The sequence below is a fragment of the Macrobrachium rosenbergii genome, chromosome 14 (assembly GCF_040412425.1).
Source record: "Macrobrachium rosenbergii isolate ZJJX-2024 chromosome 14, ASM4041242v1, whole genome shotgun sequence".
Classification (NCBI taxonomy): Eukaryota; Metazoa; Arthropoda; class Malacostraca; order Decapoda; family Palaemonidae; genus Macrobrachium; species Macrobrachium rosenbergii.
In genome coordinates this window covers 14,468,061-14,487,787 of record NC_089754.1, presented here as the reverse complement: position 1 = coordinate 14,487,787, position 19,727 = coordinate 14,468,061, and the positions used below count along the sequence as shown (strand labels likewise).

Genomic DNA, 19,727 nt, shown 5'->3' with positions numbered 1-19,727 from the left:
GTGAGGTGCCCACTTTCTGCATGTCATGTGACTTAGGAAAGGAGTTGGGGTTCAGATTTTTAATGAGGGACAGTAAGATAATTCTCAGCCTATGCTGTGATAGTTACTTGTTAGAAAAGAGGATAATTGGGGATGTTAGGGCCATGACATCTAGGTAATCGTGGAGTGACCAGACCAGAAATGATCTTTTATCTGTAATACTGAGTTCCCATTGAAGATTAAGGAAGTGTGGAATGAGTTAGGGAACAACAACAAATGTGGCTAGGCTTGTGGGTGGTGAAGCATTATCCTGCCTCAGAGAGCAGAGTTTGCTCATCTGGGTTCATGACACCAACAGTCAAGATGACTGGGTCTTGGAACATAATGGGAAGTGGTCATATTGGGACTATTAAACTGAGATGACAGGATTCGAAGAACCTTATTCAAGAACATTCAAGAACCAGGTAGTAGTAGCTCATGCAGTAGCAGGTCATTGTAGTTCAGTGGCTGAGGAGGAAGCTAAAGACCCCAAATATTGGATCTGTGCCAAACTCACAGAGCAAGTGTGCTGACAGTGCAAACTTGAACCACACCATATTTGTAGTAATGGAAAGGCATGTTTCCTCAAACAGTTTGATAAAGAAAAATTTAGAACTGTTTCAATTGCAGTTTCAGCCAAGCTCTCTGTGTCAAGGTAATGTGACCACACTTGCCATGAGGACTGGCATTACTGGATAGGCGATGCCCATAGTTTCCTCACCAGGTTCCTAGCAATGTTAGATGAATACTCTTCACATTAGACCAGATTTAGAAAACCCACATGAGAATGTTGTAGCTCAAAAAAGGAGGATGCATAAGCAACATTCATTCCAGCTGTCTGGAATAAAACAGCAGATGGCAATGGGATTGATTTCATTGGTGGTTGTTTTAGCAGAACGAACCAGTGACTGTGGGGCCAATTTAGGGCCACTAGGTAGGCAGTTCTGTTGAAGGTTAGCAATTTGATCAAAACCTTGACATTTAGGACAGTGGAGGAAAGAGGTAGATTAACCTTCATTTCTATCAGCATCTGTTGCTATAACCTGAGTGTTTAGGTTTGGAGACACATTCACTGGGAGTTAAAAGATGGTCAAAAAAGACCTTTGGAAAGCATTGCCGCTTACGAAATAAATGAACTCCACATCGTGTATTATTTTCTTTCTTTCCTTCTGTTTGTTTTCTTTCAGGGAAGACACAGAAACCCTTTCTAGCTTAAAGTGCAATAAAGATACAACAGCATTGTAAAACATAGGCGTAAACATAATGAAACAATCACCAATTCCACATATCTTCTTAATAGAAACTGAAACTAAACTACAAATAAGGGAAATGCAGCAGCCTTCCTTCAGGCAAATTTCATACACAACAATTATAAGGTTAGTAACAGAAGTTGTGTGTCCTGAAAACATTTTTATCATATATCAAGACTTGAAAGTTTAAGTACTACGGGGTCCAAGTGTTTGGTCAGTACAGTACAATGAATCACAGACACTTAGTTGACTTGTTTCAAAACGAAGTTTTCATAATTTATAGATAAGAATGTACAGTGTTCATGCATACATATGTATGTTGTGTGCCAACAGACAGTCAAGATTAGCAGTATTGAACACTGAAGTTTAGCCTATAAGCTTTGCATATGTCTGTTGACTTTGCATTTTGATCTAGGCAGCCAGCGTCGCCAAAAACTGTTTGGCGGCTAAAGAATATCATACATGTAAGTAATGTTCTGCAATAGCTTTAATAAGCAAAATACATGATTTTTAATGGCTTACTGTCATACAGTTATTCTGCTATATTTAAAAAAAATCTGTATGTATGTTGACATGGTATTCTAACACTACAGTATATAAACATTTTTATGAAATTCTTTTCTTCCTAGATTATATCATATTTCTTTCCCTGCGCTGGCATATTTCAAAATCATCTTAAATCCCCCTTACTTTTCAACTTAAGTACTGCACTGTTTTATCAGCTTCATCTGTGAGAGCATCACTGCATGCTTCACTTCACCAAAAATCTAATTAGCAAAGCATTTTTCCTTTGAATTGGACATTTATTATCCCAAGAACAAAAATTTAGTGAGTTCATGTCAAATTATTAAACACCATAAGGAATGTAATGGTTGCTGTGCTTCCATGAAGTTCACGAATTATACAATTGAGACAAAGATTTTGCAAAAATTTTGATGCTTGTTCACTTGAGTTGAACTGCTAGTTTTGCCATTATTTTTTCTTAATCCTTACATGCTCAAATATCAATCAGTTACATAAATGTAAATAATAATTGATTCTCAAAACTTATCACAACAAAGTTCTGATCGCAACTGTCTCACAAACACAAGTCAGAAATGTCAAAACGAGGGTCACTTAATCTGGCTCAGGGTATCTCCATAAATCTAACCCCCATGTCTAGGACTAAATAGCTGTGGGTCCTTTTTGGAGGCTCAGTTTTCTGAAAGACAGAAAGTTGGCCACCAATTCAAGGACATTGATATGACGCATCCATAAATCAGCGACCATTTCCCATCTATCTGATGATTTTCCCAGTGACCTCCCCTGCCTGTCAAGGTAGTATCCAAATGTATAGTTACCTGCATGGCTGGGGGAGTCAGACCAAGTGGCTTGGTGAGAGCACCCTTCCAGGTCCATGGACAAAGTATTTTCCCAAGCACCTGCTTTCGGAAGTAATCAATCACAAATTCTTTTCTTGGCATGCAAGAGCCAGAACCTTTAGTTGCAGTTTGAGAATTGAATCATCCACAAATGTGAATAATAGGCCCAGGGTCTGTTCCAGGTGTCACTGGAAAACCCTGCATCTGCCCAGCAACAAGCCACAAAGCTCATCCCAGTGAAGTACCAGCCCTACAGAATGCATATTAGGTGTGAGATGGGATTTGTCCTAGTTATCAGGAAACCTTTTGACAGGCGTCTATTGGTTACCACTTACAAGTTCATAAACATACCGTGGGCAAATAAAATTCATATTTTGACATGAGACAGAGGAATATTATAAGGAAACACTCTTTTGTAGGATACTTAGGACTATGCACTTAACTCTCCTCAGCAGTTAGATGTAACATCTTAACAATAAGCCACTGCACAAGAAAAAAGCACTTGGAACGGGGGAAAAAACTGTTTGCTGGAGAAGAGACCTTAGAGTAATGGCAGGGCCAGGTAACCTATGCCACTGTTGCCACACCTGCAGAATAATGATCAGTTGTAGTCTTCAGGGTAGTTGCTGTAAGGTACGATAAAGAACTTTCTTGCCTTGAGTCCATATATACTCCATCACTTTACAACAGTGGCACTATCCTAGCAAGGAGAATTCTTGATAGGAGTTGATCTGTCTTGTGGAGCCCCAGTGGGACCATAAGGGCAACTTGTTTGAGGACAACCAGCACCTACATTGTCAAAAATGCTCATTTTGCTGTAAAATAGAATTTTACTTGTGCAGATAGGGGGGAGACTTCCTTGCAGCTTGAAAAGCAAATGTGTATGACAGAATTTTTAATTTTAAATGGGTATGGTCACGTTAGGAAGAGAGGGGAGTGTTTGCCAGGTCTAATTATTGTTATTGTAAAGTATTTTAATTTGACTATTTAGTCATTTTGATTCTCTCATGGGATTCTCTAAAAGGACTTACCATGTTCAGTCAAAGTTGATAATTGATATGCAAGCGCCACATGGAAATCTGAAATGGAAGACATCTTAATTTAAGAGATGGTTTGCCTTTTCTCAAGGCTTTCTTAAAATATACAAAGAAAAGTTGAAAAACTTATAGAAACAAAAAAATTTATATTGTAAATACAATAGTTTTCATAAAATGAAACAGTTTAAAATCAAGCATCAAACAATTAAAAAGTTACAGAATGCTGTTTCAGGTAAATGACATTGTTTGATCTATGTTGTTGACGATAATTTCACACTTGAAAAAGGTAATGTTGTAATATAAAGTCTGTTCAAGTAAGTATAAAATATTATGAAATTAATATTGTTTTATGTAAGTAATGAATACAGTTTGTACTGCATACACACTAGTTATTAAAAACATATTTAGATTACTGTACATGATAGAAAGTCAAGAAAGTTGTTTCTAGGTTTATTGTTTTCTACCCAAAATATTCACCAGGCAGTTGCTATACTGTTCATCAAGACTGCAGAGAAAAATTACCTTAGTAAGTTTCTTAAACAATTAGTAACTTTTGTGCATAAAAATGTGACTTTGAAATGGGAAGAACATACAGTATAGTTGTTTTTGTTATGTGTAATACTAATAAGGGTTTAAGCAGTAAATGCCTACAAATATCAGCTGCAACATGGTGTCTCTTGTGCTGGGGATGCTAACAATTCTCCTCAAGACAATAAGTTGCCAGTATATCTAATTCTTTAAAAAACATTCATAAGAGCAAAAGTGAAAGTGTATTTACACTTACATGGCAATTAACTAGCTCTTGGCACACATTTCGTGAAGATAAAGAATTACTTTAGATTGTATTCAAAATGCCTTTTTCTGTTATGCATCCTAAGTATTTTGGTGATCTACAATTTCTACATAATTACATCCAGCTCGAGAGTTTTAGGACAATTTCGTATGTCAAGATGATATAATAACATATTTTAAGATTTACCCTGACACCTAACCTGGTAACCATAAAGAAAGCAGTAAATATAAAAGCAAGACATTGCCTACAGAAATAAAATTAATAGATAGGTTTATAATTGATCCAGACACTACCATAGACATCTTGAGATAATCAGGTTATAAACTTCATGAAGTGTTCAGTCTGATGTTCAAGAATTTTTGCTATGGCTAGCCTTTTACACAAGTAATAAAGCACTTTGAGACTCCTACAATCACAGTATGTGAGAGCCTTGTAATGTGCAACCTCTTTGAAGACCATTATCAGTTCCTGGAAATGTATATGCGAACCCTCCCTTCATGTGACTTTAAGGTTTTAAATGCCAGCTTGTTTTGAATGTTTTGTCAAAGGCCTTTCTTGAATTTAATCTGCAGAAAAGAAAGACACTTCCTTTCTTCAGAATTGAAAGCTCTTATTCAAAATCCATTCCCTTCAAGTATACAGTAGTTTCTTATAAACTCCTTTCAAATGAGTAGCAAGGCACCATACCTGACCTGTGAAAGTGGGATATCGGTATGGTTTAAATTTTCATGTGTACTCCATATGTATTTTTTATCTTTATTTTCAGAAGTATGAGAATGTCAGGTTACTCTATACAGTAGTCAGTTAGACCTTTTCTCTTGTAGAGAGAGGGTAAATTTAGGAGAGCAGACATTAATGTAATAAATCTAGCAGTGGCTGATTAGCGAATAGTATTAGCTGGCCAGATGTAGTGGCAGTGCCCTTTTGAAGAACTAACCTGTAAGGGGTCAAACTGTCCTTGAATAGAAATTCAAACTCTAAAGTTGATTGGTTTCTCTGGTATTTGTTGAATCCCCTTCAAAGGGGCTAATCCCTCAGTGGAAGGGAAACTGTTTCTATGCATACAACAGTACTGCACCAATTTTGGCTCTGGACTGTAATGCAGTGAAAGAGTTGTAGAGTAGATCATATTCAATGGGTAGTGTCATAAATATTATTAGGATCTGTCTTGATTAATAAGATCCCACTCTTTTGGAGTTAGTAATTGTGGCTTCAGATTCTTTCCCTTCCTGCAATAAAGACTGTTCATCAGTCTATGTAGAATCCTGATGCTTATTTGTGGAGCTCAGTTGCTAGTGAAAGAGCTTGAGATTGATCTTTATCTAAGAGAGAATGTGGTATAGTAATTTCATTCAAATGCTTGGCATTGGAGAATCTGTGAGTGTTTATTTCATGTTTGCTTTTGGCATTTCCGATAAACCTACTGGCATTGTGAGTGCTGTATTGAAGATTGAGAAATCATTGAATTTAGAAAATGTCAAAATATTGGGTATGTCCTGTTCTTGGTCTAAAAAAAAAAGGGGGGGAGAGGAATTTAGGGCAGGTAGGTTTTGTTTGGAGTTATAAGTGCATTACTTGAATGCACTTATAACGTTGAAAAATTGAAACATTTAACTGGGGATTGTATGATAATTTATCAAAAATTATTGCACTCAGTGTAAGAAAACCTGGCGAAGAGACAAAGAAAAATCAGGATATTGTATCATAGGTTCGTGTCAAATCTCATCTTTTGAAAAATTTAATTCTTCACAGTTTTCAGTCATGAAAGTGTCATCAACTTATCGGACAGACACCTGGATTGAAACTTGGCTTGTGCCTTAAACTACAGGTTAAATTTTGCCATGTTCTCTAGTACAGTGAACAGTGTGGAAATATCTATAGAATTATGTTTGGAAAAGTTTAGTGACATTGCCAGTGAAGATGTGAACACTCGCTATTTCCCAAAAAGATTCATTGTATTCATCTGTTAATTAAAAAGTGACAAAAATATACACATGATGAAAGCTAACAAATATAGTGCTCTTATAATTTTACAGAAAAAATGAACAGTCTTTTAAGTGGTGAAAATGCACAAAAGAGCTACATAAAAATCCCATAGACAGTGGGAATAGTGATTTCAGTAAAAAAAGATTAAGAGCCGTTAGAGGGAAATGAAAACCTAATAAAAAGGTTGCATGTGACTTCACTATCATTGCCATATTTGTATGGAATAATAAAAATGCACAAGGCAAATTTCTTACTCAACCAATTAATATCTCCATTGGTTCTGCTTTGCACTACTTAACAAAATTCCATGTAGATATTCTAAATTCTGGTTGGTACCAATTCTGATGCCAGCAGTATAAAAACAATAAAGAAAATAGTAAAAAGATGTATTATATATATATAATATATATATATATATATATATATATATATATATATATATATATATATATATATATATATATATATATATATATATATATATATATATATATTATGTATATTTTCTTAGAAATTAAGACATTACCCTTATTAGGTGCTTACTCACTAGAAAAGAAAGGACAATGATCATTGCCACATTCACATTGATACTACTGAAACAAAGGTGAACTCCATATGCAAGACATCCTAAGCATAGCTGTGTGTCGAATCATCATACACACTGTACAGCTTACCTCTGTTTTGCATGCACACTTGTTTCCTTGATATTTAGGCCCTCCTTTCTATTACCTCCTCTCCATCTGTCCATCCATTTCTAGGTCTTCCTCCATGTTCCCAACACTTCTGAATTGTATACTTTCTTTTCATACTTCTTCTTATCCGTTCTTACCACATGACCAAAGCATCTCAGAACACTGATTCATCCTTCAACATATCTCTGTTTCTCAAGCTTGCAGTTCCTCTTATGTCACAAATATTGGTCAAACAATTCATTTCTGTAAATTCAGCTGTCTTTCTCTCATTTGTAATCCACATCCATACCATACTAATATAAGTGAGAGTTGGTTCAATAATCCCTTTATATATTCCAACCTTGGCTTACCTAAAACTCTAGGTTTCCTCCATACATTTGCATAGTTCTGATATCATTCATATATGACCTATTCTGTGACTTGCCTCTTCTCTCATCTTACCGTCATCTGATATACTAACTTTCAGAGACTTAAAACAAATCTACTGCTTCCCTTCTCCCACAACTCAGTATTATTCACTGCTCGGTCCATCTGGTTCTTGTATACCCTCATAACCTTACTTTTACTCACATTTACTCTTGGGGTTTCTTCTTGTGCAAATGTTTTTAAACTTTCACTAATATGTAGCATCTTTTCACTATCACAAATGAATACAGTATTACCTGCAGACAACCTGCAGACATCAGCCATTCCACTCTCAGTTCATGATTTATCTTATTTCACAACTTGTTCCCTAAGCCTACAGTCATGGAGACATTTCATTGTCACCAACCTCTACCCACAAACTCTTAACATATTCATTTTTTATCATAAGCTTTTATTGCTCTCAGAAGGTTGGTTTCTATGCTGTACTACTTCAGTACCGTTTATCATTTCCATTACAAGCTTTTTATAGGTCTGTTTATTTCACATATAATGTTTCTGCTGTACCTTTAAACTTCTCACACAATTGGTTCATAACAAGTACTTGATCCTTTCACCCTCTTCCTTAATTAAATGTACTCACATTTCCCCTATAAGACCTTCGGTCATCTCTCTAGCCATCTCAGTCAAAATTCTACCATATACTTTTGCTGGTATACCTCAAGGTAGGCTGTATAATTCTTGCAGTTTCTCTGTTATCTTACCCTCATATCAAGGAGCAACTATTACTTTCACCAATTCCTTTGGAACCTTTTCCACATTCAGACATACCGTACACTCCCTAGTCTGCCACTTATTCACAATGTCATCACCATACTTCAGCTTCTAATCCTTGTCAGTTTGCCAATTTTCGTTCTCTTAATTGCCCTTCTTACACCTTCAACAATAACTTCCACAAATATTGTCAAACTTACTCAAACCTTATTCTACTTTCATCACTCAGCTCAGCCTCTCCTCTCTTGTCCACATTCAACAAATCCTCATATTACCCACTCCATCTACCTAGAATTGTATTCTTTTCAGACAGCATATCTTCATTTCCATCAGTTATTCTGATCTACTTGCTCATTAACCATTCTCCTGTATTTTCATCCTTGGAGAACAATCATTACTGTACTGTATTTTTTTACAAGCATTCTACTCTCTCTCCTTCTTGACTACCTTATCCGTCACCCTGTAACCCTGAACATAATCCTGCTCTCTGTCTTGCAGTCATACCTCAATATTCTTTTTTTTCCTTCAGTAAACATATTTAATTATCCAAACTCACTAATTTTATTCCCCCTTCCCACTTTAGTAAAGCTAGTAATACTTCCTGCTGAATCCAGGAACTCGTCTTGGAATTTTCCACACTCTCATATACTCCTTCAGTTTCTGTCCAAGCCTTTCATTTCACAGACTCACTTGTCTTTATTACCCTTATAGCTATGTTCTCAACTTATCCTCTCCATCATGAACATTTCTATCTTAACTTTTGCCTTAACTCAATACGCAATGATCAGATATTCTGCCAACCTTTCTCTTCTCATCATTGCATCCATAAGCTTGTTTGCCATCCCCTCAGGATGATATGTCACTTTCTTCTGTTTTTTATTCTATCAAGGAAGCCCTATGTAAACACATTTCCACAAGATTATCTTCATTCTCATTTACTCCAGAAGCAGTTTATCTGCCCTCAACATCATGTCTCTCTGTTACCTGCCTTTGTGTTCAAATCATATAGCACAACCATCATTTCATATTCTCCAAATCCTGCATAGACACAGATTCAAACTCTCCTAAAAAGACACTTTCACTCACATATTTTTCCCAACCTTGTCCATACACTCACTATCACAACTTTTTCTTCTTCCAAGCTCCATCTTATCCATACATTTCTTGAATTAAAGTATTTTTAATTCTTTGCCAATCCCCAGAGTTTTCCAGATAAAATAAGCACTAAACCACCTCTTGCTCTACATGTTTCAGCCACTACAGACACAATCGCCATGTTACTGAGTTTTTGCAGTTAAATCTAGGGTATGACACTGTAACCCCCTTGCTCCAGGCCATTTGATGACCTCAAGACCACACGAGTCCGTAAGAAATCTGTTGTTATCCTGGCATTCTTCAGAAGTGATAATGTGCGGGATTACCATTGGCCTCGTGTTAAGAGGTTCATCTGCCTTTTGACAATATTTCCTCTTACAAGGGGTCCACAGCTGTTTGTTAGGTACTCGGCTGCATAGAAGGATATTAAGACTGTCTGAAATCACTGATATTTCTTCAGTATAGATACACATGTATGTATAGATATAGATGTAAATATTTATAAGTTCTATTGAATATTTATACATATAGGTATACATATATATTTGACAGTTTTATGAAATCTTCAGGGATTGATCCTGGTGGTTTAGAACCTCCCAGTATGGATAAGGAATCTCTCAACCTTTTTTAATCTTGGAGATATGAAGCAGACAATGAGTAACACTGTTAACTGTATGATAGTCAATTAAATAATTTTTAACTAGATTTTTTGTGGATACTTCATGATACAAGAAGAAATGTAAAAGTCAGACTTTATCTGCTTATAAAAGCTACTTTCTTCTTAGCCAAAATATCTCTTAGAATCGTAGGCTATTCTGGCAGCCTTTTTTTCCAACTTTATATCAAAAGTGTTTTTTATTCATCCTCGTATTATTTCTATGTACAGCTGAACCCTGGTACAGGAAACATTTTGAAATGTTCATGGTTTCGCTCCAATCTTTCTACATCTTATTTATATATTTCTGCCAAATCTTAAAACCCTTTTCATAAGGCTTTTAAACCTTACACCTCCTATCCTATCCCATCCTGTCCAGTTTTAGATAACATTTCAGTGTTCAGTTTGCTGTTCTCAAGTCACTGAGCATGAGTAAAAGCCAGTATTTCAGGTGGCATTATTTTTTTCTCTTAGCAGTTTGCAGGTGGGCTTAACCTTATATTTGCAGTATTTTGTATCTTGTCTTCAACAATGGCTCTTGGTTTTAACCTTAAAAGTCTGCATATCCATATAGCCTGTACTTATGAGGATGACTGGCCCTGAGCAGCTCCACTGGGTTTTCTGTGGGTCGTAGCCATCCCTTTGTAAAATATTCACGTACCTGGGGAGGCTCTTCGTACACAGTTCCCCTCCGTAGAGTTGAAGGGAAGGATTTCCATCTTATAGATGACCTGGTTCATACATTCCAACTTAGATTCATTCAGTTCTGATTTAAGGTTGCCACCCAGTTTGTTTCCACTCCCCTCCTCTTGTTGTAAGTATTAAATAGCTCAACAGTTTCATATACTGTATGGAGGTTGTAAACTATAATCATCTGGTTTGAACAGTCATTCAAGCCATTCATTTCCTTATATATGATGTTTTCTGTTATCTGCTATTTCCTGAAGCTTTCAGTCTGCTACTATATTTAGAGGCAAGTGTGCCATCACTTGAGAAAGAAGACTGATAAATCATATATGATTATGTGTTTGTACTTGTATGTATGGAAATACAGTTTCTGGAATATAGAACTGAATTCTTTGACTTTCATTTAGAATGTAACATTGAATTAAGTTCCAAAAGTGTGCCATTACTTGAGGAGGAAGTCTGTTAATTCATGTATGATTATGTGTATGTACCTGTATGTCTGGAAATATAATATTTGGAGCAAAGAACTGAATTCTTTGACTTTCATTTAGAAGTTAACATTTAATTACTAAGTTCCAAAAATTAGTTTCTGTTTACCTATGTGAACATTTTAAACTAAAAACTCGGCTTTTACTCATTTCACGTGTACACAAAAGTATATACATAATACAAAATGCTGTTACTTTATAGTATTTAATCCAAATTATAATGACTATTTCCCCCATGCATCATAAGCATTTACTGGATAGTAACAGGACCTTTCGAAAGTTGCCTAGCTTTCATGATGCAATGAGTATATCTGTCAAGTTTTCTAAAGTTGTTTAATTTAATAGCAAAACCCCTTGGGTAGTGAACATATTCATGCCAAAGAATTTCAGATTTCCAGTACTGCATATAGTAGCAAGCAAAAGAGTAAGAGAAAATAGTGCCTAGAGGGGAAACAGAATACTGTATTAACATTCAAGGGACTCTGGCCTCACTTGTGTATTTTTTGTACTGTATTATTGAATTTGAAATGAGTTCAGACTAGTTTTTGCCCCAAATTAGTAATATTGTGGAAAAATATGCTTTTCTTTTTTGCTGTCCAATCTCTGATCTATCAAGTCCAAGCTGAGATCCTTATACAGGATAAAAGCTTTCAAAATAAGTTCACACCTATTCACAAGTTTTGTCATTAGCTCATCAACTCATTCCTGAGCTTCAAAGAACCTTTTTGTGGCTCCATCACTCTTGAGCACATGTAATTGTTTTATTTTATGTCATTCTATCAGCCCATTTCTTTCATAAGTCTCCCTCAATATTTACCAATGTACCATACGCCATATTAATGATTTTTGTCCTTTTCTTTGTACTGAACCTAAACTTTCCGACACTTCTACCATTCCATTAGTTAAGTACTTTATATGCTTCTCTTTCCTTCTTATTCGTTCATCGTGTACATACATTTTTCGGTACTTTCTTCCTTTTTGTAATTAACCCAACTGCTTCAATGCAGAATTGACTCTCAGTTCACTTAGTGAGAGTTGTTTCACCCTTCCATGCTTCTCACCTTATAATTTTTTTCTTTTACATCATGTTAATCACTCTGTTATTTCACCGTTATTCAATTTTTATTAATCGACAGTACCACGCAAAGTTGTACATTTCATTGGTTTCCTCTTTGGTAACTTGAAATCTATTATACTACTACTGTTTAACTCATGCTCCTTTTATTTCCTCTTGATGTGGTCACTCATAATTTATACCCCAAAATGTTTAAGTTGTTCTCTACCATTCTTCTTTCATCCAGTTATATATACAATAGTGTCAACGTTTTTACTTTTAAAGTTGCTAAGGCACTGTTGCAAGGTCATATTTTCTAGGCATCTTTTTTTATCTTTTCTGCATTGTTTATTCTTGTTAGGTAGATAATATTAGTGGCAAACCAGAGGCCACACAATGATCACCTAGCGATCAAAGATCACCACCTATGTTACAAGAAGAAATGGATGGTGTTCGATACATTCCCAACTGTGACAGTAAAATAAGTTAAATAAATGCACCATAAAAATGAATATGAATTATTTAGTTCTTTGTAAAGAATGACATTTTAATTTAAGAGTAGTTTTCTGTCAGTGATGTTGCAAAACGATGTTCACTTTGAGAATTAGGCCTATGCCACGTAGACCACCAAGTATTCAGCCGGAAATAGAGCAAGCTAGTAGATGTCCTGTAAACACAGAATTTGAGCTGATAAAACATGGCACTGTTTAATGGAAGTAAAATGCCTGAGTCAATAAACATCTAGTTAAATGCAAATGACACTTCCTCAATGGAAGAAAAGGCCTTAGTCAATAAACATTTGGCTAAATGCATATAGAACTGTTCCTTAATGGAAGAAAAAGGCCTTAGCCAATAAACATCTGGCTAAATGCATATGCCACTGTTCCTTAATGGAAGAAAACTGCTTTAGCCAATAAACATCTGGTTAAATGCATATGGCACTGTTCCTTAATGGAAGAAAAATGGCTAAGCCAATAAACATCAATTAAATGTATGACAATGTTCCTTAATAGAAGAAAAAGGCCTGAGCCAGTAAACATTTGGCTAAATGCATACAGCACTGTTCCTTGATGGAAGAAAAAGGCCTGACCCAATGAACATTTGGCTAAATGCACATGGCACTGTTCCTTAATGGAAGAAAAATGCCTAACCCATTAAACACCTGCTAAATGCATATGATACTGTTTCTTAATGGAAGAAAAAGGCCTGATCCAGTAGACATCTGGCCAAATGCATATGGTACTGTTCCTCATTGGAAGAAAAAGGCCTGAACCAGTAAACATCTGCCTGATGCATCTGACAGTGTTCCTTAATTGGAGAAAAATGCCTATTTTCAGTAACATCTGATTCTACTTGTTAGAAACTTGGAGCATTTTTATGACTCTTTGCACTACCTTAATATCTCTGTTCAACCATTGCCTTACCCCACACAACCCTGCTTCATCCCACAAACTGAAACCTACATATATTACATTTTCCATAATTTCACTTTTGTTTCATCCTCAGACAAAATCTGCAATTTATGATGGAAATGGTAGAACATTTGCTACATGCAGTCCCCTTTGATAATTTGTTGGTAAAGGCAAACATAAGTTGTTATAAAGTATATGGAAATATAAGTAATCTCATATTTGGTTGTATAGGAAAAGCTATGCAGCTAAAAATGGTCATGTACCGGTTTGTTTTATAAGTTGTTACTTTACCAAACCCAGAAAGGAAAAATCTGAACCTTTCCTATTCTAAAATTTTTGAGTTGGTTATAAGCGTTAAATGTATCGATGATGTTTTCAGACTGAAGTACTGTTTTACACTGAATTTGTACCTATTACTTAATGATGTTATAAAAGTCTATAGTGCGCAAGGTATACCTTCTTCGGGTGAACTTAGGAAAATGAATAAGAGTTTTAAAAAAGGGGTTTGATATCCTGTTTTCTAATCTAGATAAGTTGAAATCAGAAGATCTAATTTAATTACTCACTTATGTGTGAGTCACTTTATCATAGTGTCTGTCATAAGGAAAGTGGACTTCATGGTGAATAAATGAATATCGTTAAGTTCCTTGCACTGTTAGGGAACATTTTCATAAAATATGAGTATACAGCCCGTGTCTTTTCTTACTGCTATTTTATTTTATAATTAACTAGAAACATTAATACCTTTTATTCAAACAGCCATCATTTTTGCTCTTTTATATATGAAATAATAGTAGTACAGTCTGCTGTTACTATGTTGTTGTTATGTGCCAATTTGATTTGATTATGATTGCTCAACCAGAAAATGTGTGGTGTTACAGTTTTTCTGTTTGTAACATATTTCCAGTATTTGGTTACTAGCTGAAGGATGTTTTAAGAACTATTGATCCAGTATCTCTAAATCTAGATTGGTTGTTTGTGTATTGCATAACTGAAGAACTCTTGTGTATTTTGCTTGGCCTGAAAAACTTATGTACTGTTCCCTCCTACTTGTAGCAGCTGTTCTTTTTAATGATGCTTTTTGGGTTTTGGGCAGATTTTGCATGTGGTAGATACGGGTGCTTGCTTTCAAGTTGGGAGAGTGATTTTTGCATTTCAAGAGGTGTGTGTTTACTGTAAATGTCTTGTACCCCTGGAAACATCTCATTACAGTATATATAATTAGGTTCAGTGATCCTCACAACCTTGCTTAGTCTTGTATTGCAAGAGCTGTCTTAAAGAAATTCTCTCTCTCTCTCTCTCTCTCTCTCTCTCTCTCTCTCTCTCTCTCTCTCTCTCTAATGCCTTCCTATACAGGAACAGGGAATCGTGTTAGTTAGTTGTGCTCCACTTTGTGAGATGGGCAGCTAACTACTTATGTATTCCTTATTTTAGTGCTAGTGTGGGTCGTTACAGATTATGAAACTGTCAGTGAAATGAACTGCAGTGGGCTTTTCTATGACAAGTTTTTTCTCTGAACTGTCATTACAACCATTTTGATCATTTTTTTGAAGAAGCTATATGTGCGAAGGTGGTGATTTGTAAGTGCCACTCAAAATTAATGTACTTTTGAAGTTCCACAATTTATAAAAGACAGAATGGAGTGCATCATGAACTAGAAGGTTGCTGCAAAAAGCTTTCAGTACTACCTGCAATTGGCAGTGCAAGGCACACTGTAGGTTCTCCCCTCCTACTAGGCAAATGAGCATGGCCTGACACTTGATGAGGAAAGTTGATTAGCAAGGATAATGATAAATTTTGGTGTTGCGTTGACGCTCAAGACAGTTGTTGTTTATGTTAACAGATTTTTTTTAACGTTTACATCCTGAGTATTGAATAACACAAGTAAAGCAGCAGCAAATGAAAAAATCACTAGACCACAATCCATTCATGAGTTTTTCATTGTAAATTCTTTTCAGTCATACATAGATTCCAGTAGAAGATTGGCAAATGAGACAAGCAGAAAATTTTTTACATCTAATGAAGAGGGATTGAAAGCAAAAAGCAGAAAATTTTACATTTAATAAAGAGGGACTGAAAATGCTTGAATGGTTGTTTTTATAACTATATTTAAGTCGTCACTATAGATTAGTATTCTTAAATTCATATTTGTTCTTAGGAGTATTTATTATAGAGCTGTTTGTCAAAAACATTTCCAGGATAGGTGTCTATAAAGTAACTGAAAATTTCAGAGTAATGATCTGGTTAAGCTTTCTGATACTAATAATAGTAATAATATGTACTGTAATATGCAACTTTCAAGAATCTTATGGTTATGCTTACAATGAAATACAGTAGCTTTAAGGCTAGTACCTGTTATTATTTTCCATCAATTTCATACTTCAAGAACTTGAATTGGAAAGTATAAGAGGCAGGTTTTAAAGATAGGTATTTTTATTGTTCATATATTCAGCAAGTTACTCCACGGTAAACAGGTTGTAGGCGTTGCCTTAAAATTTTTTGAGTGCTCTGTTCCTGTGCTGTTTAAATAACACAGTAGTACAGAATTTTTATAGAAGTTTGTTGATGTGTAGTGCTACCTGAAGTTTCCAAGAAAAGCAGTTGGTGCATGTGCCACCTGTTTGTTTGAAGGACTATTCATTGTATTATAGGAATAATTATAAATTGGAAGTGGATTGAGAGAAAAGTTAAACTATATAGATAGTGACTATTGAAAAATATATATAAATGTATATCTTTCAATGCAGCAACTGTTATTGAGACAAAGTATATACTGAAATTCTTATGTGATACATATTTAACTTTGTACTCACACTTAATTATACCCTCTTGATTTCTGCTTGCTTGTTATTTGCCAAGTCTGTTTTTCTACTGTTATATATTATATTTTAAAATCTTAGATTCAGTGGCATAAACGAGGTAATAGGTTAGGAAAAGTTGAAGATTCAGTTTCTCAGTTGTTTATACCTAAAAAAAAGTAACAGATTTTAAGGAGAACTGAGTAATCTCCCAATTTTACTTTTCCTGTTTTCAAACAGACTTTTTAGGATCTGGGAAATTTTGAATTAAGACACAAAAGAGTACAGTACTTAGAATATGACTATTGAGAGGGGTTTGCTTATAAGAGAAAGCAGGAAAACGGTTGGATTTCCTATGTTGATACTCCACAGAATGTAAGTTGACAGCAGTAGTTTGCTTCCAAAAGAATGCGTTCTGATGTTAGTGGAAGGGGACTAGCTGCTTCTGTCTTGTCTAGAGGATGAGTTCATAGTTTACCATTTTGTCGTGACATACCATTATGCAATTCCTTCTTTTTATTACCTGTGAAACCAAAATACGTTTTTTTCATGACTTACAGCCTTCCCTCATAAAAGAAATGTTTTCATAATTTGAAATAACTCTCAAAATCTTCATTGTCATAGAAGCCATTTTTTCTACTTTTTATCTTGGGCCCAGAAGGTATCATTTGAGCCTTACATATTAATTGAAGTGAAAAAATCCCCAAATTTTCAATTCCTAAATATTTGTTAGAATGTTACTGGTTTGTCTTTCACACTTACACAAGATTTAGAATATGAAGTAAAATATTTGATAAGCAGTTTCTGTGCACATTATTGTTTTCATAAATTCCTAAGATAAAAACCACTGAAAAATTCCTTTCTTTGTAAGAAATTAAAGAGTAAAGAGACAGTGTAGGTAGGATGTTATTACAGACTTTTAGTTAGTATTGTACCTAAGAAGAATGTTTTAACCTATTAATGTTAAAAACGTTTGGTCGTTTTATAATGTGTATTTTTTGCTTCTGTGTTTAATGTTTTTGTGGGTCAGGTATATTTACCTTGCATTCATATCTAACCTACTTCTTATGCCTGAACAGTATCTACTGTTGATTTTTATTCCTGTAGGGTTTTTAGAAGTTCATTTTCTTTGTAACCATTTGAGAACCTGTAAGCCAGAAGAAAAGTTAAGATGTCATTATCAGTTCTTAGAGGACATAGTTGAGATAATTTTAAGGTGAGTTAGATTTTGTTCAGTGAAATTGTTGATAGGCTAGGCTGTCAGATTTGGAGGAGATGCTTACTTTGCGTGACCTTAGTGGTAATTATTGGTGATATGTTGCTTTTAACTCTCACTAGAAAGGTGCTTGGATGATTTTAACTTGAGTATAAGGGCAATTGATGATGGTTATGATGAAGTCCCTTTTACTGTATTTGGCTCGGACACTGCTGCAGACTTTTGAGACCTGTCCCAAGGGACTAATAATGGGTCAGGATTAATGACAGATTACCATGCATTCAAATGCTTGACGGGTCTTAAAATTCACGGCTTCCGAATCGAATCTTAGGGGCTAGTGTAAGCATGCTAGTCACAGACGTGGTGTACCGATTGTACTGTGATTATTATTTGTCTCTCTCTCTCTGTCTCTCCCCATTGTGGTCTGTACCCTATAGGAATTGCTTTGGCAGAGAATTACTTATCCCACCCTCGAGGCCTTTCATATGTCTCAATACAAAGGATCCAAAAATTCACGTCCACTGTTGCGGCGAATCGGACTACTGCAACGAAGACATTAAAGTTCCCTTTGTGATACCGCAAGGTAGGTTTAGCTTGGTTATTATTCTGTCTCGGGTTCAAGGTTCTTTTTTGGGTTACTTTATTAACATAATGTATTATTGATATGTCACTGAATTTGTATGTTTATCAGATCCAAACTTGTACCAGTTTAAAAATATTATTGAAAGCCGATTCTCTCTTTTTGCTTAAATATATCTGTTCCTTTTTCTCTTTCTTTCCTTCGCAGTGATTGTTCTTGGATTTTTTGCTCTCATCTTATTATATTTTCGCAGTTGTATTCATGATAATTTTGGTTCTATGCTAACATTTGTTCACCAAATGTTAGTACAATAATTTTCATTTATTTAAAGACAGAAACCCTCAGATTAGTTAGGAGCTTAAGTGTTATTCAGATTTTAAAGTACAAGTATCTTCATTTGGTTTATGGGATACCGAGAGGTGATTTGTTAACCCTTCTATTCTACTGTGTTCTAAGTATTGGCATATTACTAATTTTGAGCTAAGTGTAAATTTTTTCATTATGTTTATGTGTATAATCTCTGTTTTTGTTAGTAAATTGTTGTAAGGCATAGAAGTGGCTGGAGACAGTATATGTATTGTTGTGTGCAATGCCTAGCAAATATTTGATTCACAGCAAACTCATTACTTATAATTGGCCTTTTTGTGTGTCACAGAGTTGTCCAGACACCTCAGTCTTTAAAAAAAAAAAAAGAAAGAAAACACAGCTTGTAATACCATATTGCTTACACATTGGCAAATCCCAGGTTATCTTATATGTAACAATCTTATTCTTCGTGTTTCATAGAGTGAAGAGTGAGTTCAATACTCTGTTAAGGTTCCTAGATGTTTTTCCTGTAACTTCTTTCTTTTTGCCTTGCATTCATTTTCTGCATCTATATTTTGCTTGTTTAATGAATGTTTTTCAGTCATTCATTTTCTGCATCTATATTTTGCCTGCCTAATGAAAGTTTTTCAGTTAATTTTCCTCAATTCTCAGTAGCAGTGGAGGCTTCCCCTGAGACTCCTAGCACTCTGCCTGGTGTGATGAGTTTTAGAGAGCAGCTAACCAAGTCCAAATCATAACTGCCTAAGCATCGTAAGAGCGTATTTGAACATTGTGTAATTACTCTTAGAGCATGTGGAAAGATGAGGATGGGTGGTATTCCTTACCTATGGAATTTAGTGACTGATATCATCAAGCAAGGCAAAAGAATTATGTCAAACCTTGCCCTCAGTGCATGGTTAGGTGTCGAAAAACTGGCAATTTTTAAGGCATCGAGGGTAAGATTCTGGTGTGTCTCTTAAGAGAACTATTTTTAGGAATGGCATTACAGTATTATTTACTCCACAGTAGGAGCCTTCTGGAGGATGGGATCTTCCTGGACAAAGTATACTTGTGTGTTTTGAGTATAAACTTTAATAATGGTGATGAATTAAAAACAGTAAGGTATATAACGACAGATTATATTCTCAGTAAACAAGCTGAA

At 35.2% G+C, this 19,727-nt stretch overlaps 1 protein-coding gene across 6 annotated transcripts in view; it reads left to right on the top strand.

The window, feature by feature from the left end:
- LOC136845728 (TGF-beta receptor type-1-like) overlaps positions 1–19,727 on the top strand; it is a 359,665-nt gene that overhangs the window by 159,229 nt on the left and 180,709 nt on the right. For 2 of the 6 annotated variants that reach the window (XM_067115938.1, XM_067115937.1), the window contains exon 4: positions 18,117–18,262. The exons of the other annotated variants lie outside the window; for them this stretch is intronic. In XM_067115938.1, the coding sequence (XP_066972039.1) occupies positions 18,117–18,262 (146 nt within the window). The remainder of the gene's footprint in view (positions 1–18,116; positions 18,263–19,727) is intronic. 6 annotated transcript variants of the gene reach the window in all.